General features: G+C 45.0%; 1 protein-coding gene across 2 annotated transcripts in view; it reads right to left on the bottom strand.

Annotated features, from left to right (window-relative positions):
• LOC110536794 (band 4.1-like protein 4) overlaps positions 1 to 12,989 on the bottom strand; it is a 105,510-nt gene that overhangs the window by 50,055 nt on the left and 42,466 nt on the right. For both annotated transcript variants that reach the window (XM_036936998.1, XM_036936999.1), the window contains exons 4-7: positions 11,668 to 11,719; positions 11,197 to 11,275; positions 10,628 to 10,725; positions 9,833 to 9,953 (exon numbers count right to left, since the gene is read on the bottom strand). In XM_036936998.1, the coding sequence (XP_036792893.1) occupies positions 9,833 to 9,953; positions 10,628 to 10,725; positions 11,197 to 11,275; positions 11,668 to 11,719 (350 nt within the window). The remainder of the gene's footprint in view (positions 1 to 9,832; positions 9,954 to 10,627; positions 10,726 to 11,196; positions 11,276 to 11,667; positions 11,720 to 12,989) is intronic.

Below are 12,989 nucleotides of genomic sequence, written 5' to 3'. Positions count from 1 at the left end.
AAACATATAAAGCTAAGAGTTTAGAAACAGCTGAAGCTCAGGGTTTAGAAACATCTAAAGCTAAGAGTTTAGAAACATCTGAAGCTAAGGGTGTAGAAACATCTGAAGCGAAGGGTTTATAAACATCTAAAGCTAAGGGTTTATAAACATCTAAAGCTAAGGGTTTAGAAACATCTAAAGCTAAGGGTTTAGAAACATATAAAGCTAAGAGTTTAGAAACAGCTGAAGCTAAGGGTTTAGAAACATCTAAAGCGAAGGGTTTATAAACATCTAAAGCTAAGAGTTTAGAAACAGCTGAAGCTAAGGGTTTAGAAACATCTAAAGCTAAGAGTTTAGAAACAGCTGAAGCTAAAGGTTTAGAAACATATAAAGCTAAGAGTTTAGAAACAGCTGAAGCTAAGGGTTTAGAAACATCTGAAGTGTAGGGTTTATAAACATCTAAAGCTAAAGGTTTAGAAACATATAAAGCTAAGGGTTTAGAAACATCTAAAGCTAAAGGTTTAGAAACATATAAAGCTAAGAGTTTAGAAACAGCTGAAGCTCAGGGTTTAGAAACATCTAAAGCTAAGGGTTTAGAAACAGCTGAAGCTCAGGGTTTAGAAACATCTAAAGCTAAGAGTTTGGAAACTGCTGAAGCTAAAGGTTTAGAAACAGCCATGTAACAAATCACTAAGTGACTGTTGGGGGAATACAGTGCAACAAGAGAACACCCCAAATACATGGAAAGTTGATATTTATTGTGTCATACTTCACCCCTGATGACAGTATTACAGCAGTGATGGAGAGTTGTTTAACTGTCATGAATCCCCCAGTCTAATAAACAGTAAATCTAACATGATGATCTACCTGGTCAACAACAGAGGTAATTATAGGTAGTGAGATTATAGCTAGAGTGTTTTAGAGTACTGCATGCAGTCTGAACAGATACAAGACAATGGATACACTCTGAAGTGGCAACACTGAGATAAATATTCTACATATAATAATAATAATAATAATAATACAAATAATAATAAGGAACTACAATACAAGTCATCGTACATGCCAGACTTAATGTTCAGCGACAGACTTGTCTGGTCCCACAAGACTACAATAAAATATACTCAAATGAAACCAATACACTTTTCAAAAACGTACATAACATACTTTCCCCCCTCCTCATCTGGTCAGTAATGCTTTTTCTAAGTTCCTATTTCTTAATTAACATTCCATGTGAAATAATGTTCAACTAGGTTGTGGACTGGGTTATGTATCTCCTATTACTCATTAACTACAATGTCATACAGAGAGAATCATGTTTAAAAACCAAACGCATGCAGTCTAGGAGACCACAGGTATGGAACAACTCCCTGTGCTTTGCTGAGTACATACAATATGTTTATCGAGAGTGAACCGTGTACCAACTGCCAACTGAGTCTACAATATGGTGAAAATATCTATGAATGTGGATAAAGGGTGAACAGTAAAGGGTACTGTAATCTCTGGACTATAAGCAGTGTGTCTGCAGTGTAAACTCTGGCTTTGGTAAGCTTCATATACTGTGCCAACATCTCCCTCCTAATGTTAGAGGTTGGATGAGTCCCCTTCCCTCCCTCCTCCTCCTCCTCCTCCTCCTCTCCCCTCCCTCCTCCTCCTCCTCCTCCTCTCCCTCCTCCCCTCCTTCCTCCTCCCCTCCCCTCCTCTTCCCCTCCCCTCCCTCCTCCTCCTCCTCCCCTCCCTCCTCCTCCTCCTCCTCCCCTCCCTCCTCCTCCTCCTCCTCTCCCCTCTCCCCTCTCGAGCCGTATCATTGATCTCCTGATCACACACATTAGTAACACAGAGACTCAGACTCATTCAGCCTGCTCAAGTGTGACCCCTAGATCTCCTCACACCTCTCCTTCTCCTCCTCGTCTTCCACTCTTCCTCCTCCATCCATACCCTGAAGACACAATCTCATCCTTTGCTCCCACTTCTTTCCCGAGTACATTTTAGATTCTGTTCACATGTTCTTTATAAGCGGCTGGGCTGAGATGATTGTCTCCTACATGCAGTTAGGTGGTGAGTGGCTTGGAACGGGGAGTTATTAACGGACACTTCGGGGTGGGCAGGTTGAGGCAGGAGCTCCATGGAGCTGTGACACAACGGGTGGGGAAAGGGACAAGGACACTCATCCCTCCATCTAGCCTCATGTCTGCCTGCCTGGCTGTGTGTGTGTGTGTGTGTCGTTAGTGTGTTTGGTTGGCCCCACGTCTGCCTGCCTGGCTGTGTGTGTGTGTGTGTGTCGTTAGTGTGTTTGGTTGGCCCCATGTCTGCCTGCCTGGCTGTGTGTGTGTGTGTGTGTGTCGTTAGTGTGTTTGGTTGGCCTCATGTCTGCCTGCCTGGCTGTGTGTGTCGTTAGTGTGTTTGGTTGGTTGTGTTTGGTGGTGCTGGGTGCTCACTCTACATAGCAGATCACAGCGAGGTTGACATCCACAGGCTCTTGAGAAAACGACATCTGTCTCATTGTATCTACAGTATCTCTCCCTCCCCCTTCCCCCCCTCCCTACCAGTCCTTCTATCTCTCTTTTCCTCCCTCTGCCTCTCCTCTTTTCATATTGAAGTGTCGCTCTCTCCTTAATTTTGGACAGGTATTCTGTCACTGTGTAGTCTGAAATCGCATTCTAGTTTGCTCAGTTTTTTTGTTAATCCTTCAAGTTATTCTCTTTTTGTTTCTCATGATTTGGTTGGGTCTAATTGCATTGCTGTCGTGGGGCTCTGTTGGATCTGTTTGTGTTTGTGAATAGAGCCCCAGGACCAGCTTGCTTAGGGGACTATTCTCCAGGAATCACTTCCTTTTAGGTGGTTGTAGAAATGAATGGCTCTTTTCTGGATTTTGATAATTAGCGCCTAATTTTGCTCTGCATGCAATATTTGGTGATTTACGTTATAAACGGAGGATATTTTTTGCAGAATTCTGCATAGGCTGAAACCTGCTAATTATCAAAATCCAGAAAGGAGCCATTCATTTCTACAACCATGCAGAATTCTCCCTCTGTCGCTCCCCGTCTGTCTTCCTCTCTCTTCCTTCTCTCCTCTCTCTCTTTTCCACTCTTCCTCTCTCTTTTCCCCTCTTCCTCTCCTCTGTCCCATACCCGAGAGAGAGAGAGAGAGAGAGAGAGAGAGAGAGAGAGAGAGAGAGAGAGAGAGAGAGAGAGAGAGAGAGAGAGAGAGAGAGAGAGAGAGAGAGAGAAGAGGGAGAGAGAGAGAGAGAGAGAGAGAGAGAGAGAGAGAGAGAGAGAGAGAGAGAGAGAGAGAGAGAGAGAGAGAGAGAGAGAGAGAGAGAGAGAGAGAGAGAGAGAGAGAGAGAGAGAGAGAGAGAGAGAGAGAGAGAGAGAGAGAGAGAGAGAGAGAGAGAGAGAGAGAGAGAGAGAGAGACCAGAGGGAATAGTGCAAAATCAAATGATGATCACTGTCTCTTGGTCAGCAACATTAATGGGATGCATAGTCATAGACTAAGACCTTTCAGGACTTAAGGGGTTGACTCTGTAAGAACAACTGTAATGTATATGATATGTAATAATAGGACTGTCTCAGTCTGAGAAGAGAAACCCTATAGGTTTTATGATTTTAGAAAATCATTTTTACTCCTTTTTCTCCCCAATTTTGAGGTATCCAATTGGTAGTTACAGTCTTGTCCCATCGCTGCAACACCTGTACGGACTGGGGAAAGGCGAATGTAAAGAGCCAAACGTCCTCCGAAACACGACCACGCCAAGCCGCACTGCTTCTTGACACACTGCTTATTTAATCCGGAAGACAGACACACCAATGTGTTGGAGGAAACCGTACAGCTGGCAACCGAAGCCAGCGTGCATGTGCCCGGCTCGCCACAAGGAGTCGCTGTAGCGCGATGGGACAAGGACATCCCGGCAGGCCAAACCCTCCTCTAACCAGGACGACGTGGGCCAAATGTGCGCCGCCTCATGGGTCTCCCAGTCGCGGCCGGCTGTGACACAGCCTGGGATCGAACCCATGTCTGTAGTGATGCCTCTAGCACTGCGATGCATCCCTATATACCATATATACCATATCAGTGCTGTTGGTGATCCTTCCGAGCATACAGCTGTTTTGGTCATCCCTCTATCCCTACAGCTCTGTAGGTCATCCCTATACCCCTACAGCTATGTCGGTCATCTCTCTACCCCTAAAGCTCTGTTGGTGAATCTATACCCCTACAGCTCTGTCGGTCATCCCTCTACCCCTACAGCTCTGATGGTAAATCTATACCCCTACAGCTCTGTCCGTCATCCCTCTACCGCTAAAGCTCTGTTGGTCGTCCCTATACACCTACAGCTCTGTTGGTCAATCTATATCCCTACAGCTCTGTCGGCCATCCTTATACCCCTACAGATCTGTTGGTCAATCTATACACCTACAGCTCTGTTGCTCATCCCAATACCCCTACAGCTCTGTTGGTCAATCTATACCCCTACAGCTCTGTTGGTCAATCTATACACCTACAGCTCTGTTGGTCATCCCTATACCCCTACAGCTCTGTCGGTCATCCCTCTACCTCTACAGCTTTTTTGGTCAATCTATACCACTACAGCTCTGTTGCTCATCCCAATACCCCTACAGCTCTGTTGGTCAATCTATACCCCTACAGCTCTGTTGGTCAATCTATACCCCTACAGCTCTGTTGGTCATCCCTCTACCCCTACAGCTCTGTTGGTCATCCCTCTACCCCTGCAGCTCTGTTGGACAGCCCTATACCCCTACAGCTCTGTCACCATCCCTCAACCCCTACTGCTCTGAAGGTCATCCCTATACCCCAAAAGCAATGTAGGTCATACCTATACCCCTACAGCTCTGTCGGTCATCCCTATACCCCTACAGATCTGTCGGTCATCCCTATAACCCTACAACTCTGTTGGTCATTCCTATACCCCTACAGCTCTGTTGGTCATCCCTATATCCCTACAGCTCTGTTGGTCATCCCTATACCCCTACAGCTCTATTGGTCATTCCTATACCCCTACAGCTCTGTTGGTCATCCCTATACCCCTACAGCTCTATTGGTCATTCCTATACCCCTACAGCTCTGTTGGTCATCCCTATATCCCTACAGCTCTGTTGGTCATCCCTATATCCCTACAGCTCTGTCGGTCATCTCTCTACCCCTACAGCTCTATTGGTCATTCCTATACCCCTACAGCTCTGTTGGTCATCCCTATACCCCTACAGCTCTATTGGTCATTCCTATACCCCTACAGCTCTGTTGGTCATCCCTATATCCCTACAGCTCTGTTGGTCAATCTATACCCCTACAGCTCTGTTGGTCATCCCTATACCCCTACAGCTCTATTGGTCATTCCTATACCCCTACAGCTCTGTTGGTCATCCCTATACCCCTACAGCTCTGTTGGTCATCCCTATACCCCTACAGCTCTATTGGTCATTCCTATACCCCTACAGCTCTGTTGGTCATCCCTATATCCCTACAGCTCTGTTGGTCAATCTATACCCCTACAGCTCTGTTGGTCATCCCTATACCCCTACAGCTCTATTGGTCATTCCTATACCCCTACAGCTCTGTTGGTCATCCCTATATCCCTACAGCTCTGTCCGTCATCCCTCTACCCCTACAGCTCTGTTGGTCATCCCTATATCCCTACAGCTCTGTTGGTCAATCTATATCCCTACAGCTCTGTTGGTCAATCTATATCCCTACAGCTCTGTTGCTCATCCCTATACCCCTACAGCTCTGTTGGTCAATCTATATCCCTACAGCTCTGTTGCTCATCCCTATACCACTACAGCTCTGTTGGTCAATCTATACCCCTACAGCTCTGTTGGTCAATCTATACACCTACAGCTCTGTTGGTCATCCCTATACCCCTACAGCTCTGTCGGTCATCCCTCTACCTCTACAACTTTTTTGGTCAATCTATACCACTACAGCTCTGTTGCTCATCCCAATACCCCTACAGCTCTGTTGGTCAATCTATACCCCTACAGCTCTGTTGGTCATCCCTCTACCCCTACAGCTCTGTTGGTCATCCCTCTACCCCTGCAGCTCTGTTGGACAGCCCTATACCCCTACAGCTCTGTTGGTCATCCCTCTACCCCTACAGCTCTGTTGGTCATCCCTCTACCCCTACAGCTCTGTTGGTCATCCCTCTACCCCTGCAGCTCTGTTGGACAGCCCTATACCCCTACAGCTCTGTCACCATCCCTCAACCCCTACTGCTCTGAAGGTCATCCCTATACCCCAAAAGCAATGTAGGTCATACCTATACCCCTACAGCTCTGTCGGTCATCCCTATAACCCTACAACTCTGTTGGTCATTCCTATACCCCTACAGCTCTGTTGGTCATTCCTATATCCCTACAGCTTTGTCGGTCATCCCTATACCCCTACAGCTCTGTCGGTCATCCCTATACCCCTACAGCTCTGTCGGTCATTTCTCTACCCCTACAGCTCTGTTGGTCAATCTATACCCCTACAGCTCTGTCGGTCATCCATATACCCCTACAGCTCTGTTGGTAATCCCTATACCCCTACAGCTATTTCGGTCAATCTATACCCATACAGCTCTGTTGGTCAATCTATACCCCTACAGCTCTGTCGGTCATCCATATACCCCTACAGCTCTGTTGGTAATCCCTATACCCCTACAGCTATTTCGGTCAATCTATACCCATACAGCTCTGTTGGTCAATCTATACCCCTACAGCTCTGTCGGTCATCCCTATACCCCTACAGCTCTGTTGGTAATCCCTATACCCCTACAGCTATTTCGGTCAATCTATACCCATACAGCTCTGTTGGTCAATCTATACCCCTACAGCTATGTTGGTCATCCCTCAATCCCTACTGCTCTGAAGGTCATCCCTATACCCCAAAAGCCTTGTACCTATACCCCTACAGCTCTGTTGGCTATCCCTCTACCCATTCAGCTCAGTCGGTCATCCCTATACCCCTACAGCTCTGGTGGTCATCCCTATACCCCTACAGCTCTGTCGGTCATCCCTCTCCCCCTACAGCTCTGTTGGTCAATCTATACCCCTACAGCTTTCGGTCATCCCTATACCCCTACAGCTCTGTTGGTCATCCCTATACCCCTACAGCTCTGTCTGTCATCGCTCTACCCCTACAGCTCTGTTGGTCATCCCTATACCCCTACAGCTCTATTGGTCATCCCTATATCCCTACAGCTCTGTTGGTCATCCCTATCCCCTACAGCTCTGTTGGTCATCCCTATCCCCTACAGCTCTGTCGGTCATTCCTATACCCCTACAGCTCTGTCGGTCATCCCTATACCCCTACAGCTCTGTCGGTCATTCCTATACCCCTACAGCTCTGTCGGTCATCCCTATACCCCTACAGCTCTGTCGGTCATCCCTATACCCCTACAGCTCTGTCGGTCATCCCTATACCCCTACAGCTCTGTCGGTCATCCCTATACCCCTACAGCTCTGTCGGTCATCCCTATACCCCTACAGCTCTGTCGGTCATCCCTATACCCCTACAGCTCTGTCGGTCATCCCTATACCCCTACAGCTTTGTCGGTCATCCCTATACCCCTACAGCTCTGTCGGTCATCCCTATACCCCTACAGCTCTGTCGGTCATCCCTATACCCCTACAGCTCTGTCGGTCATCCATATACCCCTACAGCTCTGTCGGTCATCCCTATACCCCTACAGCTCTGTCGGTCATCCCTATACCCCTACAGCTCTGTCGGTCATCCCTATACCCCTACAGCTCTGTCGGTCATCCCTATACCCCTACAGCTCTGTCGGTCATCCCTATACCCCTACAGCAGGAGAGGAGTGAAACACACCACACATCCACATAGAAACATACTTCCTCCGAGCCACTTCAGCATGCCAGGTAGGTGAGTGAGACAGTGCTTGTCAGGACTGTAGGGCTCTTAGTTCCTATTTCAAAGAGTAGGGAACAGAGCCAGGAATTCTTATTATTACATAAAACATCCCACAGTTTAGAATTCCCAATGGTATTCCCGGGAACTGATATCCCATCCAGCCAAGGAACCATGGGATTACCACCGTAGTGGACCACTTTAAATTGAAATTCAACGATAGTGAAGAAATGGTCAGATGTCTCCCACCTCGTATCCCTTAGCAAATAAATCGTAAATACATCAAAGCGATTACAGTAGGCCTCTGTCAACAGTCTTGTTTTTTAGAGGATAAAATCTGAGAAAAAAACACCAGAGACTGACTAAGTAATTAATACACCACCGGAGACTAGCTAATTTATTAATACACCACCAGAGACTGACTAAGTTATTAATACACCACCAGAGACTGACTAAGTAATTAATACACCACCGGAGACTAGCTAATTTATTAATACACCACTGACTAAGTTATTAATACACCACCAGAGACTAGCTAATTTATTAATACACCACCAGAGACTGACTAAGTAATTAATACACCACCGGAGACTAGCTAATTTATTAATACACCACCAGAGACTGACTAAGTTATTAATACACCACCAGAGACTGACTAAGTTATTAATACACCACCAGAGACTGACTAAGTTATTAATACACCACCAGAGACTGACTAAGTTATTAATACACCACCAGAGACTAAGTTGTTAATACACTACCAGAGACTGACTAAGTTATTAACACACCACCAGAGACTGACTAAGTTATTAATACACCACCAGAGACTAAGTTATTAATACACTACCAGAGACTGACTAAGTTATTAATACACCACCAGAGACTGACTAAGTTATTAATACACCACCAGAGACTAAGTTATTAATACACCACTGGAGACTGACTAAGTTATTAATACACCACCAGAGACTGACTAAGTTATTAATACACCACCAGAGACTGACTATGTTATTAATACACCACCGGAGACTGACTATGTTATTAATACACCACCGGAGACTGACTAAGTTATTAATACACCACCAGAGACTAACTAAGTTATTAATACACCACCAGAGACTGACTAAGTTATTAATACACCACCAGAGACTAAGTTATTAATACACTACCAGAGACTGACTAAGCTATTAATACACTACCAGAGACTGACTAAGTTATTAATACACCACCAGAGACTGACTAAGTTATTAATACACCACCAGAGACTGACTAAGTTATTAATACACTACCAGAGACTAAGTTATTAATACACCACCAGAGACTGACTAAGTTATTAATACACCACCAGAGACTGACTAAGTTATTAATACACTACCAGAGACTAAGTTATTGATACACCACCAGAGACTGACTAAGTTATTAATACACCACCGGAGACTGACTAAGTTATTAATACACCACCAGAGACTGACTAAGTTATTAATACACCACCAGAGACTGACTAAGTTATTAATACACCACCGGAGACTGACTAAGTTATTAATACACTACCAGAGACTGACTAAGTTATTAATACACCACCAGAGACTGACTAAGTTATTAATACACCACCAGAGACTAAGTTATTAATACACCACCGGAGACTGACTAAGTTATTAATACACCACCGGAGACTGACTAAGTTATTAATACACCACCAGAGACTGACTAAGTTATTAATACACCACCAGAGACTGACTGAACAACCCAGATACTGTAACACTGTTAAGACACTGTAACACTGTACAGTATCAGTGTTACAGTGTCTGGGTTGTACAACAGTTGGATTATATCTGACGTATAGTACAGTACAGAGAGGGGAACCTGTTATGAGGGGATTAGACTGGGATTAGGGATTGGGCTGGTTGTCAGAGAGGTTGCAGAGAGGAAAGAAGGGGAGAGCAGAGGAGGAGAGCAGAGGAGAGAGAAGAGAGGAGAGGGCTTCCTTACATTACAGTTTTGTGGATCATCTCGATGGCGTGCTCCAGTTCCTCTTTCTGGTCCGGGACAAAGCGATACTCTGACACGTACCCCGACACATGTTTGTACGGGTCGTAGTCGCCAAGCTCGGCTGGAGAGAAATAGTGAAAGAAAGACACATGAGCACAGGCATACACACATGCACACACACACACACACACACACACACACACACACACACACACGCACACATTTTGACTGTGTGAGAGATCACATAATACAAGGTACAGTGGCATCACATAATACTAATCTCTATTTTATTAACTATTTATATATATATATATATATATATATCTGTCTGTCTGTCTGTCTGTCTGTCTGTCTGTCTGTCTGTCTGTCTGTCTGTCTGTCTGTCTGTCTGTCTGTCTGTCTGTCTGTCTCTCACTCTTCTCTCTCGCCGCCTCTCGCCATCTCTTTCGCCGTCTCTCTCCCTGTGTCTCTCTCTCTGTGTCTCTCTCTCTGCCTCTCTCTCTCGTCCTTTCTCTCTCTGCCTCTCTCTCTCTCTCTCTCTCTGCCTCTCTCTCTGCATCTCTCTCTCTGCCTCTCTCTCTCTGCCTCTCTCTCTCTGCCTCTCTCTCTCTGCCTCTCTCTCTCTGCCTCTCTCTCTCTGCCTCTCTCTCTCTGCCTCTCTCTCTCTGCCTCTCTCTCTCTGCCTCCCTCTCTCTGCCTCCCTCTCTCTGCCTCCCTCTCTCTGCCTCCCTCTCTCTGCCTCTCTCTCTGCCTCGCTCTTTCTGCCTCGCTCTTTCTGCCTCTGTGTGTACTCACACTGTATGGCCAGAGCAGCCAGCTGGGCGCTGATGTCAAGGGGACAGGGGATTCTGCCCTGTAGTACATCCTGCTTCACCTGCAGGAAGAACTGATACCTACAGTACCCAGAGACACACACAGACACACATCCATATAGCACACGAAACACAGTACAAGCTATTTCATATTGTCATAGATAAGAACATAACCTGTAGTCTGCATGTAAGCTTTTATACTGTATGTGTGGCTGTGAAGGCCAATTCAATAAAAAGTAGGGAGATGATAACACTGATGTGTGACTGGATAATTGGTCAATGATATACTGTTTATCAGGGGTAGGCAACTCTGGTCCTGGAGTGCTGCAGACACTTCATGTTATTTTTTAACAGACCTGGAAGACCAGGTGTGTTGAATTTAGGCCCTGAACGGATCAATTAGCTCAGTTGGTCAGGTGGGGTGCCTAGTTGGAACAAAATCCTGCAATACCTGCGGCACTCCAGGAACAGCGTTGACTACCTCTGATATATAGCATAGCAGCCACAATGATATTATCTGGAGAAATCTAGTAATGTACCAAAAATATGTACCTTGTTATTTCTTCTTTCAGCTTGCAGGGATTCTCAGCGTAAAACTTGACCCCAAAATAGAGTGTGTATGGAGGCCCTTCTGAGAGAGAGACAGAGAGGAAGAGAGAGGGAGAGAGGAAGAAAGAGACAGAGAGGAAGAAAGAGACAGAGAGGAAGAGAGAGAGAGAGAGAAAGAAAGAGACAGAGAGAGAGGAAGAGAGCGACAGAGAGGAAGAGAGAGAGAGAGAAAGAAAGAGACAGAGAGGAAGAGAGAGAGAGAGAGACAGAGAGAGAGAGAGAGAGAAAGAGACAGAGAGGAAGAGAGAGACAGAGAGAGAGAGAGAGAAAGAAAGAGACAGAGAGGAAGAGAGAGAGAGAGAGAGACAGAGAGGAAGAGAGAGAGAGCGATTTCAGCAGCAGCAAACTCTCTGTATCCAAACAGCTGAGAGCCTTTCAACTCAACTGAATGCAGAGAAAGGAAGAGAAACTTACTTTTTATTAAATCTTTGTGTTCTGAAAGGGTTTTCGAGGGGTCTAGCCAATACTGCAAACAAAAAACACAGAGAAGACATTCAAATGACATACAAAAATGACAGCCATAATGATTATTTGTTTACTTAAGTAGTATCATACGTAATATACAATACGTAACTAATAGCCTATGTGTACATTAACAAATACAGAATGTACTGTAACAAGCTATCTTGAGCATGTGTATTCAGTAATCTCGGTCAACCCAGAACTAAAGTATTGCGTAATGGATGCTTGATTAAGTTCTGGGTCCATTAGAGTTAAGAGAAGAGGTAAATTGAGGATCAGAACTACAACGAAGCGATACACCCTTTCTCTTTGCAAGTCTGTGTGCCAAATGTCTCATCCCCTTCCAAAATTCGAAAGATGCTAACACCTGTGAAATCGTGATTTGTCCAAATAACCAGTGACGAAAAACACAAGCACAGGAACTAATGCTGCTGCTCTCACACATCCCGTTGTTTCATGACAGATATACCGTACCCTTTATGTTTACATAGTCTGTCCAGGAGATATGAAGTATTCAGTAATTGGCTGGAAGAAATTGAGAAATGCACTTTGTTATGTAATGTCATGGCTGAGTGGTCTATGCAGTGTGTGTGTGTGTGCGTGTGTGTGTGTGTGTGTGTGTGTGTGTGTGTGTGTGTGTGTGTGTGCATGTAGTGTAGTGTGCAGTCAGTGTATTGGACAGGACTCAGGCAGCTCCAGAACGGGACGTTTAGTCATGCTAACTTTGGCATAATACTGAAGCCGCATTAAAACCAACTTTAATAAATGGTCTCGTTAAAAAGGAGTGTGAGTCATTCAAATCTGCATCAGTAAAACATGGATTTAAAACAGGTCGCAGCATGCTGCCACAGAGGCAAAAATCAAACACATGAAGCTTCTTTTTTATTGGCTTTTATTCATTATCTTATACTGTACTGGTATTTTGGAATTAAGATCTATTTTGTAACTCGTTGGACCTCTGGCTCTCACGTCAATGAACATCTGATTTGGGAACATTCCTGCAAGACTGCCTGGCTTACTGTGCACAATTTCCTTATGTCACGTTGATGATGGACATTAAAATATCATATATACAGTACCAGTCAAATGTTTGGACACACCTACTCATTCCAGGGTTTTTCTTTATTTTTACTATTTTCTACATTGTAGAATAATAGTGAAGACATCAAAACTATGAAATAACACACAGGGGATCACATTTTAGCCAATAAAGTGTTAAACAAAATATATTTGAGAATCTTCAAAGTAGCAACCCTTTGCCTTGATGACAGCTG

This window comes from Oncorhynchus mykiss, chromosome 12 (genome assembly GCF_013265735.2).
Source record: "Oncorhynchus mykiss isolate Arlee chromosome 12, USDA_OmykA_1.1, whole genome shotgun sequence".
In the NCBI taxonomy this organism is placed as follows: domain Eukaryota; kingdom Metazoa; phylum Chordata; class Actinopteri; order Salmoniformes; family Salmonidae; genus Oncorhynchus; species Oncorhynchus mykiss.
The sequence above is the reverse complement of the archived record's forward strand: the minus strand, read 5'-3'. Positions and strand labels throughout refer to the sequence as shown.